Source organism: Gouania willdenowi, chromosome 21 (genome assembly GCF_900634775.1).
Source record: "Gouania willdenowi chromosome 21, fGouWil2.1, whole genome shotgun sequence".
Lineage (NCBI taxonomy): Eukaryota > Metazoa > Chordata > Actinopteri > Blenniiformes > Gobiesocidae > Gouania > Gouania willdenowi.
Genome location: NC_041064.1, coordinates 32284853 through 32305989, shown reverse-complemented (window position 1 = coordinate 32305989; position 21137 = coordinate 32284853). Strand labels below are relative to the sequence as shown.

Sequence of the window (21137 nt, the reverse complement as noted above, 5' to 3'; positions counted from 1 at the left end):
AGTGAGCTTTCACATATTGCAAAAAGACCGGACTATCCGAGGAAGCGAAGCATGGTACGGTATGTGTGAAAGAATCCTTAAATTCCCTTGTATTTGTGACAATTTTCTGTTTAAATTCGGAACTCTTTGTAGAATAATTAAAAATAAATAGCAGGATTTTCGAAAAATATTGCCATCATGTAATTTAAGTATGGGAAAACTTTGAGCCCTTTAATCATTTTGTTTTATAGAATGTGTGTATTTGGAAGGACTGAGCTATCTACAACAGAAGTATTTGGAACATACACAATAATTCATGTTTTCTATGTAACTTTTACTTTCTCCTGTGGGCCACATTGGATTAACCTGGAATCCATCCTAATCTTCTTGTATTATTCAATGTTTAATACAGGTGATTCATATGGAAGTGCTCACCATGCGTGTGAGTACTGGGGGGCTGAGCGGGACAAACACGCCCAGAGTAACCAATCAAGCAAAGAGCAGACCTGATGACAAGCATAGATCTATTTCCCTAAACAGAGCTACTACGCTACAGACTTGTGGTTTTAAAGCCTCTTATTGTTGTAGTTTCAACAATATATTCAGGTTTTTTGTAAAACAATGCAGAGCGCCGCTCCGAGCAGCTTCTCCGAGCAGCTTCTCCGAGCGGCTTCTCCGAGCGGCTTCTCCGAGCGGCTTCTCCGTGGCAGGTGCCATGTTTGTTTTGACACTGCTTGGTGCATGAGCTATTTCTGTACGGCTCTCATTGGCTCGGCTTCTTTCGAACCAGAAAAGTCAGCAGAAGCAGCAGCATTACTGTAAGGTGTGGCTTATTGCCAGGCTAACATTGGATGGCTTAAAGGCTTTGATTTGGTCCTTGTACCTTAGTTTGACACATGTGCTATAGGTGCTTCCTAACCGACTGTATATTACCGTGGAACTGATAACTTTCCCTTCACTGTCTTTGTACTGGAAATCTGGGGTGTTTTTTCAGGACTATTTTTTCAGGACCATGGAGAGCTCCGTCTTGAGGGTTAGTACATTTTCAACAGCCAGGGTTTTTGACTTTGCGGGATATGGAGAGCCAATGTATGATTGGACTGAGCAATCAGTAGCCATTTGGCTTCATGCCGACAGCTGATCACCCTTTCATTCATGCATTAAAGCTGAAGTATGCAAGTTATTTTTGGAGTAATTTGGTCGAAAATCCATAATAACTTTTCAGCCTATTGTAATTTAAAGGGTTCTGAGAGGACTCAGTATTCTAGCTTTAGAAAATAATCATTGTGACGGTAGTGGTCAGCCAATCAGAGATCTTTTTACAAACCAATTTTTGAAAAAAGTTGAAGTGCGTTCACGTCCTATCAGTAGTGAAGGTGCAGTGGAAGATATGGGCATAACGCACAAAGGTTTACACGGATAATCAAACCCAGAAAAAAAGGAAGCTCGACATGGAGAAGCTAGAATGCAGAGGGAGATTGATACCAGACAGAATAAATTATGTGGACCCTCACCAGATCTTCTTCGACAGCCAGAGGATCCAGACCTTACTGTGAACCCCTCGTCCATGACTGCGTTTTCTTCCTGTCTCACTCCCTCCAAGCTGACTCTTCCGGGGTATATTCTGGGCTGGACTCTGGGTTTTGACAGTTACGTATGCAACAAGTGTTGTGGCCTTATTATTGTCAGATAAGTAGACATTGCCAAGATAATAATGCCAGCAAGAAATTATTGTTGTCAGTCTCTCTCGCTCTGCTAAATAATTAAAAACTAAGGTTTTTGTGCAACGTTTCATTTTTTGTGCATCTTTTCATTTCTGGTGTTCCGATAACTTCATTGAATGGACGTTTGCTGACAGTTAAGTTAAATGACTTAACGATTACCATTAAAGAATAACTGAAACAAGCAGTTGGGGTGAAACTCCCGGGACAATAACTATTACTACTATGGATAACAATCCATGCATAAGTTCAGATAGCTTAGACCAGTGGTTCTCAAACCTTTTTGGCTTAAGTACTCTTAATCTCTTATTTCTGGATCCAAGTACCCAGGGCTTGAAATTAACACCCCGCCAATTGCACGTTAAAATAACTTTGGTGGGTAACATTGTAGCGTTACTAGTTTGTTTGAATCGGCAGGATAAAAAACAATGCGACAAGTCATTGTTGCCAGATTGAGCTGTTTTCTGCCAAGACATTTGAGGGTTTTTGTGTGTGTTTAGATTTTAAAAAGTAATGTACAGTATATCCGGCAACACTGCTGGTTGTACTATTCTCACATGTCATGTCATTTCATGAAACAATTGGCTACGTGATTACGTTAGCATGATTGTTATGGTTTGGTATCAGAGAAGACAAGCGGAATCGATGGAAAACAAACAATAGGAGCTGAAATTAAGTTGTAAAAGGAGATATTTATTGGGTGTTGAAAAACCCAAACTGCAAAAAATGGAAGGCTGCTGCTGACACAGGGGAAAATATAGATGGAGGATCTGAAAAGAAGAAGAAATTGAGGAGTTTTATTACTAAATGGATGTTGGGTCGTAAGTGGCTGGTATACGACCATTTGTTCACCTTTAAAATGTGCACTATACAGTTTGTTGGGAGTGGGATTTGTTTACATTTGAAGTGCATACATGTTAGTAAAACATTTTTGCTCTACAGTACATGTAATTCTTAGTACTGATTACTTCTATTCTTTCTAACTTCAGTGTTACAGGGATCCAATTTTCATCTGAGTTAAATTTGTTTATTAAGTTATGAGAATATACTTTATAAAAGGTTCACTTCTCCGACACACCCAAAGTTTCATATTGCATCTTTTAAGCATTGTTACAAAATTGTTTTTAAATAAAATGTTTATATTTATACCATTTTAATGTATTTCTACAATCAACTAAAATTCAAATTATTTAAAAAAAAACATGAATGCTTAATCTTTTCTGTGGCAGTCAAAATGTACAGAATGTGCTGGTCATATAATTAGAATAGCATGAAAAAGTTGATTTATTTCAGCAATTCCATTCAAAAAGTGAAACTTGTTTATTATATTCATTTATTACACAAAGACTGATATATTTCAAATGTTTATTTCTTTTCATTTTGATGATTATAACTGACAACTAGTGAAAATCCAAAATTCAGTATCTTAGAAAATTAGAATATTACTTAAGACCAATACAAGAGAAAGATTTCTAGAAATGTTGGCCAACTGAAAATTCTGAACATGAAAAGTATGAGCATGTACAGCACTCAATACTTAGTTAAGGCTCATTTTGCCTGAATTACTGCAGTAATGCGGCGTGGCATGGAGTCGATCAATCTGTGGCACTGATCAGGTGTTATGAGAGCCCAGGTTGTTCTGATAGTGGCCTTCAGCTCCTCTGCATTGTTGGGTCTGGTGTTTCGCATCTTCCTCTTCTCAATACCAGACAGATTTTCTATGGGGTTAAAGGTCAGGCGAGTTTGCTGGCCAATCAAGAACAGGGATACCATGGTCCTTAAACCAGGTACTGGTAGCTTTGGCACTGTCTGCAGGTGCCAAGTCCTGTTGGAAAATTAAATCTGCAGCACAAGTGAAAACCAGTGAGGGAGCACCTGTGCATTTATTTATGCATTCATTCATTGTTTCTTTGGCCTGGATTAAGACTATTTTAAACCCTTATTGGGATTTATGTAAAAGTGGAATTGACTTAGTTTGAGCCTGGAAATGACTATTTTGAGTCATAAAATAGATTATATTGTATATTAATTGGGATTTCTCTAAACGTGGAATTTAACTACCCTGAATTATTATTTTAGCCTGGATTATGAGTAGTTCAAACCCTCATTGGGAGTTCTGTAAGTGTGGAATCTACTTAGTTTGAGTCCTATTTATTAGGATTTCATTTCATGCTGGAATCTAAGCCAACAGGTAACACTGAGTGAAGCAGTGAGCTGTTGTGCTTGAAGGGAACTTAATTGCGAATCACACATTGTTACACCTGTGACGGTCAATCAATGTGAAATCACCTGCAGGGTGAAGCCTAATTCTCTCCTAATGGGTTTTAGTGCTTTGGTGACACTAATCCCGGAAACACACCTCTGGGGTGTGTGTGTGTGTGTGTCACCAACGCAGTAATCGATGAATGACAAAGAAGAAGGATTTCATGCGTCTTCACGCACACGACGAGGACAGATGAACATGTCTCCACTGTCATTTTATCAAAAGGTCAAGATTAAATTTAGTGTGTGTGTGCGTGCGCGTGTGCGTGTGCGTGTGTGTGTGTGTGAGAAATGAAGTGGATTTATCTTCAAATGCCAGACTCCGTATTTGATGTTGATCATGACGCACATGCACACACAGATCAGTAGACTGAACACGTTGCTGTGTTAATAATAAATAGATTTTACATTATTAAAACAGTTGGATTATTAATGGCGGAGTGAGTAACGAGTCCTGCACAGAGCATTCGATGCAACGTGGCCTTTTCAAAAGAAGCACCTCCAGCAATTAGACCGTGCCCATCAGACTGGGGCATATTCCCATTATTTCAAAGAAATATTGGATTTTTAAGCATTAAAAATTCATAATGTAATCTTGTAACATTGTGTGCTTTAGTGTGACTAAATGTATTTCACAGGTAGTAAAACACTGACTTTCTGCTCCTTAGAAGTATTGATTTTGTTGTTTCATTCTTTGAAAATGTTCCTCTGACACTTTTTGTTGCAACAGTTTTTTTAAGGGTTTTTGCAGCATTTAGGCTTTATTCCCCTAGATACTATGGTGTTATAGTGTTACAGTGTTATAGTGTAACCTGGGTGACGATGATAGTGAGCTAACCTCACAGAAAAATACCAGGATCCCACCACTGATGCCCTCCTGGACATGGCAGCGCTTTTTGATCCCAGGTTCAAATCCCAATACATTGACAGTGACAAAAAAGACGGAGTACAATTCAAAGCTGTTTCTGAACTAGAGTCCATCCTGGAAGCAAATAATTCTTTATCTGCAGCTGCCACCACATCTGCTCCCCCAACGCTAAGGGGCGGATTCACTAAAAGTTTAGGGGTATTAAAACATGTGCAAATGTCACTCCATGTGCTAATAAGGGGTGCAAACCCCAGGGAATCAGGACTGTGCGTCTTCTGCGCGTCACAATGTGCCCACAATCCATTTAGCACGTTTCCTCTGATGAATATATAAAGTAGGCGGATCACATAAGGGGTGCAAAAAAATGGGAGCAGGAACTGCAAATAAATTAATGCAGAGGGCGCAATGCAATTCATCAAACCTGGAACTGTTTGCTGTGATTGTTTTAACACTGGAAAATAGTACGACCCGCAGGCAGGTGCAAACACACACACAGAGATCAGCTGCACTGAATGTTGAGACAAAACACAGCGGAGATGGGAAAAAAAGACTCCAGTTAAACTTTCTAGTATAAGAAAATAATTTAAATTAAACAATTGTCAACATTAACTCATTCAGTGCCAGCCATTCTCAGATTTTCTACCCCCCTCAGTGCCAGCCGTTTTTGAGCATTTTGACTGATTTTAAAGAAACATTTGTTTCTGGCTCGTTTCGTTCTTTTGTAATCAGCTGTTGAATTGAGCAAGTTTTACACAAATCTTCAGTTTCAGAGCAAAAAGCTGAGAAAAAAGTCTTTTTGTTAAAAAAAAAACCCTGTCAGTGACTTTAAAGCTATGTTTTTGCTTTAGTGACAACTCTAACATCTGAACATTGTTTCCTCATATAAAACAAAACAAAAAAAAACACAGACCGGGCTTTTGATGGCAAATTTATTATTATTTATCTATCTGGGTCAGAGTTGAATTGATTTCTTACTGTATTTTGGCGTTCCTCTAACTTTCTCTCCTGTCAGTCTGTACACACGTAACTTCCTCCTCCTCCCCGACATACAGAGTGTCACTGCTTGCCCCGTTTTTTAATGGTTTTATCTCACAATCGCCACATTATCCATGAATTTCACACTTCTCTGGTCGGAGTGTGCGCTGCTGGGAACGTCAGCTCTGTACGTAGCGCCATTTTCTGTCTCGTAAACGCCTTTCCTCTCTCCCTCTTAGCTCTGCGGAGCATGGATGATCTCTCATCCAAAGGTGCGCTGCTGCCTCCTACATGTCACCTATTATTTTGCTATCTGGCTCACAGGCTCATTTTGTTGGACAAAATACCCCCAAGGTGGCAACATAGTACCTTTCCAAAGGGCTACCCTCAAGCCAAATAAAGTTGACAAATTGGTTTTCCTGGCTAAAAATCTGTGACTGTAATCTGTCATTTTAATGTGTCTCCTTTTTAGAAGGAGAGAAAAGCTCTAAGATGTCTGAACCAAAATGTGTTCTAAAGCAGCTCTATTATTCACATTGCAGTTTGATAATATTTGTTCTAAATTGTTAAACTTTAAGAGATAACCACTTACTTAAGTTTGTATTTATATTAGACACTTTATAATAAGCCATTTACTGTTCAGTTTTTCTGTTACAAAAGTGCACTTTGTTTTTGTTCATTACCTTTTATGTTTAAGTTTTTTGCAACATGTTAATAAAAATCGCACTATTTAAATTTAAACCTGTTCAGAAAGTTTATTTGACGTAAATTGTTTTTGTTTTTTTTTCTTTTAGGGTTTTTTAGGTTTACAACTTTACATGTTTAGGAGGAGAAATGGTCAGAAATGTGCAAATTTCTGTCTAAATAAAATAAATGTAAAATTAGTGATAAAATTGTGATATATTTTTGCCATATTGCCCACCCAACAACAATGGTGCAAAATCCAAAAGGATTGTTTGTACTATAGAGCCACTCTGATACTGCAAGAAGTATTATAAAGGTGCGTTCACACCAAACGCGACCACAGCGCTGCAGTTGCTTCCATTGCCCCTGATGTGTCGCTTGCACATAGTGCTGCTTTTTGGTCACTCCATCACTTCATCGCTCCAGTGACGCGATCACCAGGGAACAGTGTGTGTGTTGATCCAGCGACAGGGTAGAGAGAAAGAGATTGAGGGTTGATCACTTATTTTCCTACTTGCTCTGCTTTTATGCGGATCGACCTCGTCGCTCAAATTAACAGATTGCGTCGCTTGAGGGGAGATAACTTGAGGTCGCGTCATTTACGTTGATTTTAATGTAATCGAGTCGCTTCAGTCACTTCAGTCGCGTTCGATGTGAACGCACATATAGGCTGAAGTTAAGGAGCAGCTCTAAAAAATACTCTGCTGACAATTTGTATTGGCATTCAAGCTAGGAGAACAAGAAAGAATATGTCCCCTAGATCTATGCAGTGGATATCTTTTACCTAAGCCTGGCCTTTTTCGAGTCAAGTGGACTGCACACCTCAATTTCTCCTAAATCATTAGAATGTCTTTGCTGTTTTGAAAGAGAGTTTGGTGCTACAACAGCCTGTCTAAAAGTCAATGTGTCGTGTCTAATCATCTTAGTCCAGATCTTTTTAGGGACAGGTGGACTGCACACCTCAATTTTGCCCGAATCATTAGAATGACTTTGCTGTTTTGAAGGAGAGTTTGGTGCTACAACAGCCTGTTCAAAAGTCAATGTCTTGGGTCTAATCAGCTTAGTCCGAGCCCTTTTAGGGACAGATGGATTGCATACCTCAATTTTGCCTAAACCATTAGATAGATTTAGCTGTTCTGAAGGAGAATTTGGTGGTTTTACGGCCGGTCCCATGATCCTTGCGATGGACCCAATCTGCTGTTTTAGGTCAGTAACTTTGATGTCAATTGCATCTTCTAGTGCAGTTTTGAGCTGGAGTTGGTTCTTCTGTGGTGTCATTATCCCATTATCTTGATAGCTGTGCAGCTCGCAATGTAAAAAGGAGTTTTAGGAATTTTAACTAGCTTAGCTCGTCTTAGGTGCCCATACACAGTGATGAAATTAATAGATTACAAGTATTCATGTTACTGTAATTAAGTTACTTTTATGGGTACTTGTACTTTTTTGAGTATATTTTTAAATCAGTAAGTTTGCTTGTACTTAAGTTCATTTTAAAAGAAGTAAAGTAATTAATTACATTTCTACACCCAACCATTACTCAGTAAATTATATATTTTTTGTTTTAGAATGATCAACGGACATTGTGAAACTACAAAAAATGAAACAACCAGACAACAATCAAATGTATCACATCATAGCCGACCAATCAGATTTAACGTAATGCATGGCTAAAACAGCATTGAATGCTGGTTATTTTCTCAGTTTGAGTTCATAAATATAGCTATTCTTAGAGACTGAGAATGTATTCCTTTTGAATTGAATTAATTTGTGTTATTTTATATAAAAAATAAATGTACATTTTGACAAACCTTTTATTTTATACAGATGCCTTTGTGTAAAATAAATTAAGTTGCAATTTAAGTTTATACATGAGATGTTTACTGTATGCAAGGGAACCATGACAAGATTTATTACCAAAAATAAACATGGGGGTTGGGGGGGGTCCAACTAGTAGCTTATTTTGAGTACTATTTAAATTAGCTACTTTTTACTTGTACTTGAGTATTTTATGTATGACTTACTTGTACAATTTCAGTCAAGTACCAGTACGTGTACTTGAGTAGGATATATCTCTTCACACCTCTGCCCATACATTACATATACACATTAAATAGATGTAATTTAGCAAGATAGTATTAATCATTTAAGAGTTTACAGTAATATTGGGCTTGCTTCAAGTCTGTGTTTAGGCAATAACCCATCTAAAGCCTGCACAACAAGTGCATACATTTTATTTATTAACCCTCCCCAACACATTTTCTTTATACACACACATACAGTATGTATATATAAAGTGTAACATTATTGTTGCAGGGGAGACACATAGTTGATATAGACACAAATTCTTCAACATGATGTATTTAAACAATGAAATTAGAAATATTATAAGTAGGCATGGTTACAAGTATGTTCAGATTATCGGATAGTTCAGGACAGTGGTTCTCAAACTGGGTTTTTTTTTAATACTGAGCAAACCTTTTGCAATAGTAGTTTTTTGGAAACAATGAACTTTTGTTGAACTGTTTTAATTAACAGACATGCCATTTGATGAGATGTTTTTAGCATTAGTCTCTGAAAGTTTGTGGAAAGGCTTAACTGCAGTTGTTTGATGACGTGACAGAATGATTAAACTCATCACACATTCTCAGCCGTGATTTTTAGAGACTCTCCTTAAATCTTTTGCCTTTGATTCTCCTTTCTTCTCACCACAGGTAAAGGCGATCTGATTGGCTCGGACTCTCTGACCAAGGAGCAGGTGATTAAGACTAATGCTAACGTGAAGGCCCTGACCTACTGCGATCTGCAGTACATCAGTTTGAAAGGCCTTCGTGAGGTTCTGAGACTTTATCCTGAATACGCTCAGAAGTTTATCAGCGAGATCCAGCATGACCTTACCTACAACCTGAGGGAGGGACACGGCGCTGACGTGAGTATGACAACCAATCACCTGCTTAGTACAAGTCATGTGGTGCTGGAGAGCAATAGCAACAATACAGAGATTTGTTTTCTTTTTTCCACTAGAGCCATGTTTAAGGGACTTACACTGACTGCGTTTCCATTACCCTTGAAAATGTGCAAAATCTAAATAGCGCAATGAAAACTAGTAACAGTGACACCAGAATAAAAATTTAAAAAACACTTAAATATTGCTAAAAAGTTTTTACACTTTCATGGAGGTTTTTCAGATGTTTTAATATTGAAATGTATTGCAAAAGTGAAAACTTTTTCCCACAATTACATGTCAAATGGGGTGATGTACCTGGGTCTCTGCGCAACAGGAGTTCACAGGTGTGAGCGCACTGCAACCAGTATATCTCCGCCAGCCATTGCATCGCAGACCAAAGTGGAGCCACCGGGATCAAGGTGTTGATGAGGAATGGGAGAAAACGTTTCAGCGAGTGGAACACCGCTGAAAGCTCCAGATAATTTATGTGAGAGCGCTGGAGGCTCACATCCCAGTGACCCCTCATAGACCAACTCTCATGCACCCCGCCCCAGTCCGTCAGGCTGGCGTCTGTGGTGACCACCCTCCTGAACATGACGGTGCCCCCCTGCATCAGGAAAAGCGGGGCGCGACAGTGGCGTAAACTCTTTACCCACTCACCCATCACCCTCCGTGTGCCATGATGCACCGGGTCCAGCCCACATGTAGCTGGAATTCCCGCATGTGGAGGCAGCCGAGCCGGGTTACAAAAATAGCGGATGCCATCGACCTGAACAATCGAAGACACAACCTGAATTGGACAGATTTTCTTGGTTGGAAAAGCACAAGACACATTCTGAATGCCTCCACCCGAACCGCCGCTAGGCGTGCCATGAAAGGCACCGAATGCAGAGATAGACCCAGAAAGACAATCTCCTGTACCGGTTCCAACATGCTCTTCTCTGCGTTTATCACGAAATCCAGGTTGCCTAGGTGACGTAACAGAATACGCATGTGCGCTCTAGCCTCCATCTCCACTGTGCCAAAAGCAACCGGACATCCAGATATGTGGCCAAGCTGATGCCCTGCTATTGCCGCTTCCATGCACCGTACTAACACCCTTGGGCTCAAAGAGAGGCCGAAGGGGAGTACCCAGTACTCGTAACACATCCCACGGAAAGGAAATCTTAGATACTTTCTGTGGGGAGGATGTATCAGGATATGGAAAAATGCATCTTTCAGGTAGACATACTTGAACCAATCATTCTGACGCACCATGCGGTACGCGGTGGCGCCCTCTATCGGCGGAGCCTTGCCACTGCCCCCAAGGGAAGTGTTGTCCAGCTCAGGACAGCCCACCCACCGAGGGGGATCAGCGGGTGTTGCCACCGTGCTTCTTATGGTGACATATTATGCCTTTTGTTGATTTTTTTAATTTGCTGCTCCCTCAGCCTTGGGCTTGGGTGTGACAGTGGAGCACTCTTTATTTTTGGTGAAATATGAGTGTGTGCACATTGAACATTTTTTAGAGAAGCAACAGCCAAAACCTCCTTCAAAAAACGTCCGTTTCGCTCCGTAGCCTTCGGGCTGAGCTGTGATAGCGGGGAGGCTGGGGCGTGGGAGACCCTCAGGTGCACGCTGGAAAGCAGAACATGGAGCTGGAGAACAGGGAACGTCCAGCTGCATCATCGGAGAAGATAAGAGGAGCGCATCAGCCTGCTCTTTTCTTCTTCCTGGCCTGGGTGTGCTGTGCGGGCTGTGCCGGCGGAGCTGCAGCCAAGGTTGAAGGCTTCCTGGGCCAGCCAGAGGAACCGTGTTGAGACGGCTTGGGCGGCCAGGGGCACAGACAGTTTTGGAGTTAAACTGTGAGCCCTGAGGAGCCAAAAACGCCTTGCGGTGCACAGGTGGAGAGAGAACCAAGGACTTTCGGGGAAGACAGAGGCGGAGAGCCTCATTGTCTTTTTTAGCCTTACATTGTCGCTGCATGAATCCAGTGCGGAGCAAAAGATACCCTCCGGAACAATGAGCATATCCAGGATATCCCCTTTCTCACTCTAAGAGAGGTTAACAGGGTCAAGCAAGTCCCCATCGTTCTTCCAGAAGCCCGGACCGCGCAGAACTGGACACGGAGGCACAAGTTGGTGACCACCGACCACCATCTGGCCGGGTCCTGAGTCGGCCCAAGGTTGTCACACAGCTCTCCCTGGTAGGTTGTGAGGAGGCACAACACGTTGAACGCTCTGGCGAGAGCTCCGCCGCCATGTAGGACCTCTCAGTCAGGGCTGACTGCAGATGGTCGGACTTGGCATGCTGGGCTTCCGGGGGAACACTGCAGACAGCCGCGGAAGCAGGTGTGCTGTGACAAGTGGCTCCATGGAAGGTATACGGAGCAGGTCCAGGTTTTTCATTGCCTCACAGTCGAGGGATGATGATCCAGGTACAGAGCTCCTGCTGCTGAACCTGATGTTCTGGTGGGTGGAGTAAATGCAGACTGGAGAAGAATTACAAACGTGTTAAGGGGAAGTAAATGTCTGCCGAGAAGCCGCAGGGGTTGAAACTGTCGCCACCTGCAGTCACGAATTTTTTTAGGTCACAGATTTTGGCACTTGGCTCGGCTTTGGCTCTTGGTGACGTTATCGACTAGTCGACGTCAACTCGATTAGTATATACATAAAGTCGACCTTTAAAATTGTGCAGTCGTTCAACCCCTAGCGTGTATCCAGTTGTGAGACATTGAAACAAGTATTATAAAAGAGAGCTGAAAGACAGACCTGCCAAACAGAAAAAACAGGGTGTGGAACGAGGCCAACGATTAAAGCTGGTCCTCCCATCAAGCTAGAACATACAACACAATCCCAAACCTAAATCCCACAATATGAACGAAGAAAAGAGGACTAGCGGTCATACCAGGTCGAAAACAAAAGGGAAATTCTCCAAAAGAAAAGAAAGTCAGTGGAGCTCTATCTCCAAGCCAGCATGGTGTAACACTGCAAACAGTTCCCCCTGATTGTAGCAGCTGCGCTGGTACACAGCTGGTGGAGACAAGCTCTATGCAGTACACGCACACACACACACACACACACACACACACACACACACACACACACAAACGGTTCCCTGCAGGCAGAGCAGAATGAGAGAGAGTTACAACTGACAAGAACCTTTGTCAGACCGCGGGGATGAGAAAAAGATATTTGCCCTCCGCACATAACACGCACTACAATATTCTCAAATGTGAAGTCCGTTACAGTAGCTACGTATCTCATATAGCAGGGGTCGCCAACCTTTTTGAAACTTCGAGCTACTACAAACGTACTGAATAATCCAAAGGACAATGGGTTTGATATACATTTTTTAAATATTAAGTTTCCATGGTTTGTTTTTAATTGAAAAGTAAGATAATAAGGAAAACTAGTAGAAATTTAAAAAAGTAGGAAATATTTCAACAAGTAATTGTTTATTTTCATTACATTTCATATGACATCATTGTCCCTATTTTACTAGCCACTAACTAACAACTAACTAACAGACTGAAAGCGGATTGCTTGCAGCCCGCTGCATACACTGAGTCAGAGGGACTTCCCCTCTAACACATTTGAGCCTTTAAACTGTTGCTTCTCCACCTCGATCTTCTTTTTCCTCTTGCTTTACGTGTAACCGCTGTGCCAAAAGCCGCATTAGAAACTTCTGCTGGAACATATGCCATCACACTTTCACTACTCTTAGATGATGAACGCATATAGACTTTTGACGAGCAGCTCGAACAGCCAATAGTAATGCCCAAAACAGCTCAAGGATCACCCTGTTGGGAGAAAGATCTCTGATTGGCTGAAGTCCAGCCGTCATGCTTCTGTATTTCTAAAGCTCCTTTACAGGGCCAGAAGAAGGAGAAGAGATTAACTGTCCACTCAGAACACTTTGGTTTACAATATGCTCAAAGATGATTATTGGTTTTTGACAAAATTTCACCAAAAAAAACTTACATACTGCAGCTTTAAGGTTGGGAACCACTGCACTTAATACTGTTTCTTTCCACTTATTTACATAAAGAGATTCTTTATAATGTGTGTTATCACTCGTTCATTTCATTGTTTTGCTCTTTAGTTGTTTTTAAATAGTTTTCTAAACAAAATGTTGGATTCAGGAATAAGAGAAAGGGGGTACTTTGGTTTGAGAACCACTAGTGTAGACCACAAGAGGACACATACAGTCTCATTATGTCAGAGGTTGCCTGTGAAAATGAAGGTGATAATGTAAAAGCTAAAAATAAAACCTCTTTCAGCAGTTATTTACTGTAACACACACACGCAGGAACAGGAGCAGCAGGAGGATGACAATGTTAGCGTCTGAGGACAAAAATAGCTCAGTGCTGCTGTTTAAAGCCGTCCTGTAGCTAAAAATAGAACAGGGAGTATACGGGCTCTCCCTGACTGTCTCTTCCCTACAGCTGCTGCTAAGATTGGATCGGCTGTTATAAATAGCCGGGCCAGCCAAGGAGAAAAATCAGGAGGAGGAGGAGGAGGAGGAGGTGGAGTAGTGTAGTGGGTTGTTGTTTTTTTCTTCTCCAATACTGCAGTGCTGCTCATTTCTCTGAGGCACTGCACGCTTACTGCAGAGTGTGAGTGGCATGTTAATGTGTGCATGTGCAGATGATGCAGAGGGTCTAGAAGGTGCAAAAAGTGAAGAAACAGTACAAGGTTCAGAGTACGGTGGAGTCTGCAAGTTGTAACGTCTTTAAAGGTGTGCAAGACACAAAATGTGCAGAAAATGTCTAATATGCAGAAGAAGATGCCCTTTCAAAAGATTCAGAAGAGATTGAAGATGCAAGGGATAGAAAAAATGCAAAGAACGTAGGAGATTCACATGATGCATAAACTGTAGAAAAGGTTGAGAATAGAGAAGATACAGAGCTGCTTCTACAGAGAAAACGTTTCTTCATCCCACTCCCTTTCGAGCAGTGTATTTATGTTTATCTACAGTATTTATGTTCATACATATCATGTATATTGGCCATGTAGGCTACAAATGGAAAAACGTACGTACACATACTACCAAAGAGTTTCTGTTTGTATTAAATTGCTTGAAATAAATAAATAATGTAGAAGATGCAGGAGATGGAGTAGAAACAGAATGTACTAAAGATTTCGATCGATAAAGATGTGAGCGATGCAGAAGAGGTAGAAAATGCAGAAAAGGAAGAGCATGCAGTTGATGCAAAACATGTCAAAAATGTAGAAGAGTTGGAGTTTTTTGGAAGATGCAGAATTTTTCAGAGAAAAGCTGAAGCTGCAAGGGAGTGTGTGTGTGTGTGTGTGTGTGTGTGTGTGTGTGTGTGTGTGTGTGTGTGTGTGTGTGTGTGTGTGTGTGTGTGTGTGTGTGTGTGTGTGTGTGTGTGTGCGTGCGTGCGTGCGTGCGTGCGTGCGTGCGTGCGTGCGTGCGTGCGTGCGTGCGTGCGTGCGTGTGTGTGCGCGCGCGCGGGGGCCAAATCGGTCCTTTAGAGCATCCAATTCATCCCACAGGAGAAAGTAAAAATGACAGAGAAAACATGAATTATTGTGTAAAAATTAACAAAATATCCAGTTGCAGATATCTTAAATTCAGCAATTTAATGAAGCTCCACAATATTTTTAGGGGCTTGCATTTTTCCTGTGTTTTTATCAGAATCAGAAATGTTTTAATGGCCAAGTACAGTTTTTAGGACAGTACAAGGAATTTTTCTTGGTAGTCGGTGCACGAAACAAAAAACAACCCAGCAACAATAATAATAATAATGATAAATATAAAGGATGAAGGATAAATAAAGGATAGATAGAGAATAAAGGATAAATAGGATAAACATAAATATTGCAGCAGATAATGTCATCATGGAGGTGGTGATCGGGTGGTGGGAGGGGGTTCAGTGGGTGACTGGGGGTGTGTTCATGTGGATGGTGGCAGAGGGAAAGAAGCTGTTTTTGTGTCTGGAGGTTCTGGTCCTGATGGACCGAAACCTTCTTCCAGAAGGGAGAGATTGAAACAGTTTATGACCGGGGTGGGAGGGGTCGGCCACAATCTTTCCTGCAGATTGCAGCCGATGATCTTCTCTGCTGAGTGGATGATACGCTGCAGTCTGGCCTCGTCCTTGGTCATAGCTGCAGCGTTCCAGATGGTGATGGAGGAGCAGAGGATGGACTGGATGATGGAGCTGTAGAAGTTCACCATATCAAATGAATGCAGTCATTTTTAATTGCAAATTTTGGCCACAAATCTTGCAATTTCTCAGAAACAATTCCACAAATTTACTCTAATTTACACAAAAACTGGTAGCAAAGTAAATATTTTTTTCAAGTGAATTGAACCAATATTGAAACTGGGCACAATGACGTTAAAATTGTTCCATTTTCTCCTCACCTAAAATCTGCAGCCCACTTTGAGATCAAACTGGTCTGTATTTAGCCCTTGAAATAAAATGGGTTTAAAACCCCTGATGTAAAGGAAGAGCACGCAGTTTATGCAGAAGATGTGAAAGATGCAGTAGATATGGTGTGTGTTTACGTGTGTTTGTGTGTGTGTGTGGCATGGTTATGATGTTGTGGTTTGCAGATAATTTAATGAATGTGTGTACGTATGATGTCTGTTTAGTCTTGTGAAGGTCAGTGAGTCTATAAACACACACACACACACACACATACACGCAGGTCTGCCTGCTCAGCATCTCCCACCTTCCTCCCCCTTCACCTCCTCCCACCAACCCCCCCCACACCACCCCCTCCCGGTGCTATGATGTATTTTTAGCTCCTGGTTCTATTTTTAGCTCCATCCATCCAAAGTGTGCTCAGTGTGATGTGTGCGTGCTACAGAGCGGTTCGAGCACGTGCTGATGAACTCTTACTCTTCACAGAGGTCGTCTGAAGACCTTTATGTTACGTCAGATTTTTGGTGCAGAACTGCAGTCTGTGCATCAGCTGCAAATTCTGCTACAATAACATGTAGCAGAATGTTATTGTAGCTATTTAATAGTTAACTATTAAACATCCATAGTTTAATTAGATTATGCAACCTATGGTTCTCATTCAAACGCTGCTAAAGGATGAATGAAACAAGCAAAAGTATATCATAGCTACTTTTAACCTTCATTAAAACCTCACTCTTCAGCTGTACGAGGTGTTGAATGTAAAAACTCACTTTTTCATAGCTGACATTTAGCTCACTTTCGTTTACATTTAATTAATTGCTTTTTCGTTTCAAACAGAAATTGCTGTAAAACAACATGTTCTATAACATTGTTAAAAATGTCTACGCATGAAAAATGTAATTTAAATATAAATAGTAAATCTACGTGTACAGTAAATGTAAAATGTAAATCTAAATGTAAATGTTAAATCTAAACATTGAGCATTGCGTCAGTAGCTGTTAACAACTGACAGCATCTTCTATGCTTCCCATTGGTTATAGTTAGTCTCAGCGTTGCATTTACACCACACCTACTTCCGCCTACACCACCGCCACCCCAGCTCCTCCTCTTCTGTCTAATTAAACTCTGTCTTTTGTTGCCATCTAAACATCTGTGCTTCTGTTCCAGGGGGTCCTGCTGACCGCTCTCTCTGCTTATGCCTCTTTATGTAGCTCATGGAAAAGCGAACGGTAGCTTCGGGCTTTCCACGCAGCTGCTGGAAATGGCAGATAGGTCCCAGAAGAGAGCCTTACTGCCAAATCTAGTTGCATGCTAAATAAAGCTATATGACTAAAGTGATGCTGACTGAACTAAATGTTAAATCGAAATCTTAAATGTAAATCGAAATCTAAATGTTAAATATAAATCTTAAATGTAAATCGAAATCTAAATGTTAAATATAAATCTTAAATGTAAATCGAAATGTTAAATTTATATCTTAATGTTAAATCGCCCACACTCCACACACCCCATCACTCACTGAGTCGCAGTCGGTGGTGTGGGCGTGGCCCACACCACCGACTGCGCTGACCAGCACTGACCAGCCCACTTTGTATAATTTCTAAACATTTAGCTTTACACTTGACGACCGATTTAACATTTAGATTGACATTTAACATTTAGATTGACATTTAATATTTAGATTTATTTTTCATGTTTACACATTTTTAACAATGACAGAACATGTTGTTTGACATTCATTTGTCTCAAATTGAGAAAAATTTGCTAAATGTAAGGAAAGAGAGCGAAATGTTCAAAATGTGCCATCTATGAATCAGTGACCGAGGTTTCAGCACCCCATACAGCTGCGTGTAACATTCAACTGATCAACTCAGAAGTGCAACAAATGAAGGGTTCAGGAATAAAGGAGGGATGTTGTGCTGGAAGCAAATGGATCAACACAGAATCCATCTTTTAAATTAGAAATATAGCAGCTTGACGTCTTCATTATTCATTTCACTGCACATAAAACCACATGATTCTCCCTATAAAGTTTCATTACTTCACAATAATCAAGTGGTTGGACTTCAGAGCCATAATGTTTATATTATCAAAATGTTTATTAACCAGGAAATGTATTTTGAATTTTATTTTGAGAGGAAGAGAGCTTTTATCTTGATGGACAACAAGGATAAATGAGTTTTAGGTAAGATTAGTCTATACAATTATCTATTCTATAATAAAGCACATTTGTCACCATTATTAATGCTGACGCTAAAGGAAACTACTCTAAAAAGTGCTTCCGCTTCATATTTTTCAGTATTAAGTACAACATCTTTTCATTTGAATGTTGTTTCTAGTGTGCTGCCAGTCGTTATTTTAAGAATACCATAATATTATCTGAACCCTTTGAACTTATACTCCCATAGCTCAACAAAGAAGACAATATGTAGTGAGATCAGAGCTCATCCTCTGACATCAGAATTTGATACAGGTCTGAAGCCAAAGCTACTTTGTTTAATCAACTTCATCAAAAATCGTGCATTGTTTAGCATTTATCAACAGAATAGTAAATTAAGTGTTTGCATTAATTAAACCACAGCATTGTCATTGAAAACATGAAAGTTGGTCCCTTTAAGGTATAACCTGTAACTTTATCTAAATGCCATTTGTGTCCGAAAATCATATTTTTTAAACAAAATAAAAACATTACTGAACTGAAATTTCAGGCGATTTTTTTTTTTTTTTTTTTTTTTTTTGCAGTTTTTCTCAGTCGCTTTGGTGCTTTTCTCACATCACTATTAACATTTTCACAACAGTACAGTTAACCTCAAAATCATGTCACATGCTCAAAATGGAGAGTCCATTCCTCAAAAGCAAGTATTCATGTCAATGAAACTGCCAGTGTCATCAAAATGACAAGTCTTGACACCATCGTTTACAGTTTTTCTCAGTCACTTTGGTGCTTTTCTTAAATACAGAATGAAAATTCTCATAACTATTAGTTCAACCTCCACAACATTCAGTGGTGTGTGCGCATCATAGGAGCAGTTTCTGAACAAGTATCAGTTGCTTTCATACAATTCTCTGCTGTTTTATAACATTATCATTTGCACGTCATGTCAGTCAAAATGAACTATACATATAGATGCTGAATAGTTGTTACCAATAAAACTAATAGTCTTCATTTCATTGCTTGAGTCATTACATACAAAATTGTTGAACTAGTTGTAAAATTTTGCCAAGCAAATTTTATACTTTTCTTTCTCATTTTGTCCTGGAAATGTCTCCTACAGTAAATTGAACACGGGATGATATTTGTTGTGATGTAGATGAAAAGATGTGGCCATACAGACAGGAACGTCTATGTTCAGTTACAATATGTACTGTTACAGTATATTGTTCACATTAGTGCACAGCTCTACCAAAATGGCGTTTCTTATGTTTGTTCTCAATAAGATCATATACAGTAAAAATGTAAACTTACATATTCAGTGTCACTTTCTCCCCTAAATACAGCAATGTGTAACTTTATGGGCGACCGTGGCTCAGGTGGTAGTGGGTTGTCTTCTGATCGAGAGGTTGGGGGTTCGATCCCAGTACCTGGCTATGTGTCGAAGTGTCCTTGGGCAAGACACTGAACCCTAAGTTGCTCCCAGTGGTTGACTAGCGCCTTGCATGGCAGTCCTGTCCCACTGGTGTGTGAATGTGAGAGTGATTGGGGAAAGCGCTTTGAGACTGCTTCAGTGCGGTGATAAAGCGCTGTATAAAATGTATAAAATCAAGTCCATTTACCATTTACTGTAGTTTTCAAATGGCTGTACCAGTAGAGTATAGAGCTGTCTGGAGTATTTTCACTGAGTTCTGACCTTTTTTTTATTGTAAAACAATGAGAGAATAAACTGTTATCATGAAAACCTGACAAAGCCATTTCACTATCATAAATGATGGTGTCAAGACTTCTCATTTTGATGACACTGGCAGTTTCACTGACATGAATACTTGCTTTTGAGGAATGGACTCTACATTTTGAGCATGTGACGTGCTTTTGCAGGTTATCCACTAGGTTTTGCAGTTTGCACTAATTGTTTTGTGAAATGCACTAACTGTACTGCTGTGAAAATGTTAATAGTGATGTGAGAAAAGCACCAAAGCGACTGAGAAAAACTGTAACAAGATAGCCAAATGGCTTTGTCATGTTTTCATTATAACAGTTTATTCTCTCATTGTTTTCCAATGGGAAAAAAATTTCAGAACTCAGTGAGAATACCTGAAAATGCTCCAGACAGCTCTATACACCACTGGTACAGCCATTTGAAAACTACAGTAAAGGTACACATTGCTATATTTAGGGGAGAAAGTGAGCACAGGACACTGAATACGTACGTTTCACATTTTTACTGTATTTGCTCTTTGCAATTCCACAGCATTGTGCAAAAGAAAAATACACTACAGTCACTTATTTAGAACAAACATAAGAAACGCCCTTTTGGTAGAGCTGTGCACTAATGTGAACAATATACTGTAACAGTACATATTGTAACTGAACATAGACGTTCCTGTCTGTATGGCCACATATTTTCATCTACATCACAACAGATTTCATCACTTGTTCAATTTACTGTAGGAGACATTTCCAGGACAAAACCATAAAGAACGGTATAAAATTTGCTTGGCAGAATTTTATAACAATTTTGTATGTAATGACTCAAGCAATGAAATGAAGACTATTAGTTTTATTGGTAACAACAATTCAGCATCTATATGTATAGTTCATTTTGACTGACATGACGTGCAAATGATAATGTTATAAAACAGCAGAGAATTGTATGAAAGCAACTGATACTTGTTCAGAGGAAGGAGAAACTGCTCCTATGATGCGCACACACGACTGAATGTTGTGGAGGTTGAACTAATAGTTATGAGAATTTTCATTCTGTATTTAAGAAAAGCACCAAAGTGACTGAGAAAAACTGTAAATGTCCAGAATAGATGCTTGTGTAATGCTGACATCTACTGGTGGATTAATGTAACTGCAGGCTGTGAATGAGCAGTGATTTATGTGGACGTCATTTCAACCAATTAACCAATAACTGATCACTTTATGTCTGTGTATGACTGATAATCGATTTTTACACTATAACAAATCCCAAAAATATGTTTTTTTAAACTTTTTAATACAACAAACGAGAAAGTTAATCTTTTGTCATTTAAAAACACACGTCTTTTTTCCATTTCCAACAATGCTTTAGAAGATAATTATCAATATTTTTTTCCTCTGCTTTGCTAGCAGACAGATAATATTAGATCTGTTCTAGGGACCACTAAAACAGATTACACTTTCTGAAAGGA

General features: G+C 39.9%; 1 protein-coding gene across 1 annotated transcript in view; it reads left to right on the top strand.

Annotated features, from left to right (window-relative positions):
• kcnh3 (potassium voltage-gated channel, subfamily H (eag-related), member 3) overlaps positions 1-21137 on the top strand; it is a 152649-nt gene that overhangs the window by 124499 nt on the left and 7013 nt on the right. Inside the window, exon 11 of the mRNA XM_028436338.1 lies at positions 9201-9415. Coding sequence (XP_028292139.1) covers positions 9201-9415 — 215 coding nt within the window. The remainder of the gene's footprint in view (positions 1-9200; positions 9416-21137) is intronic.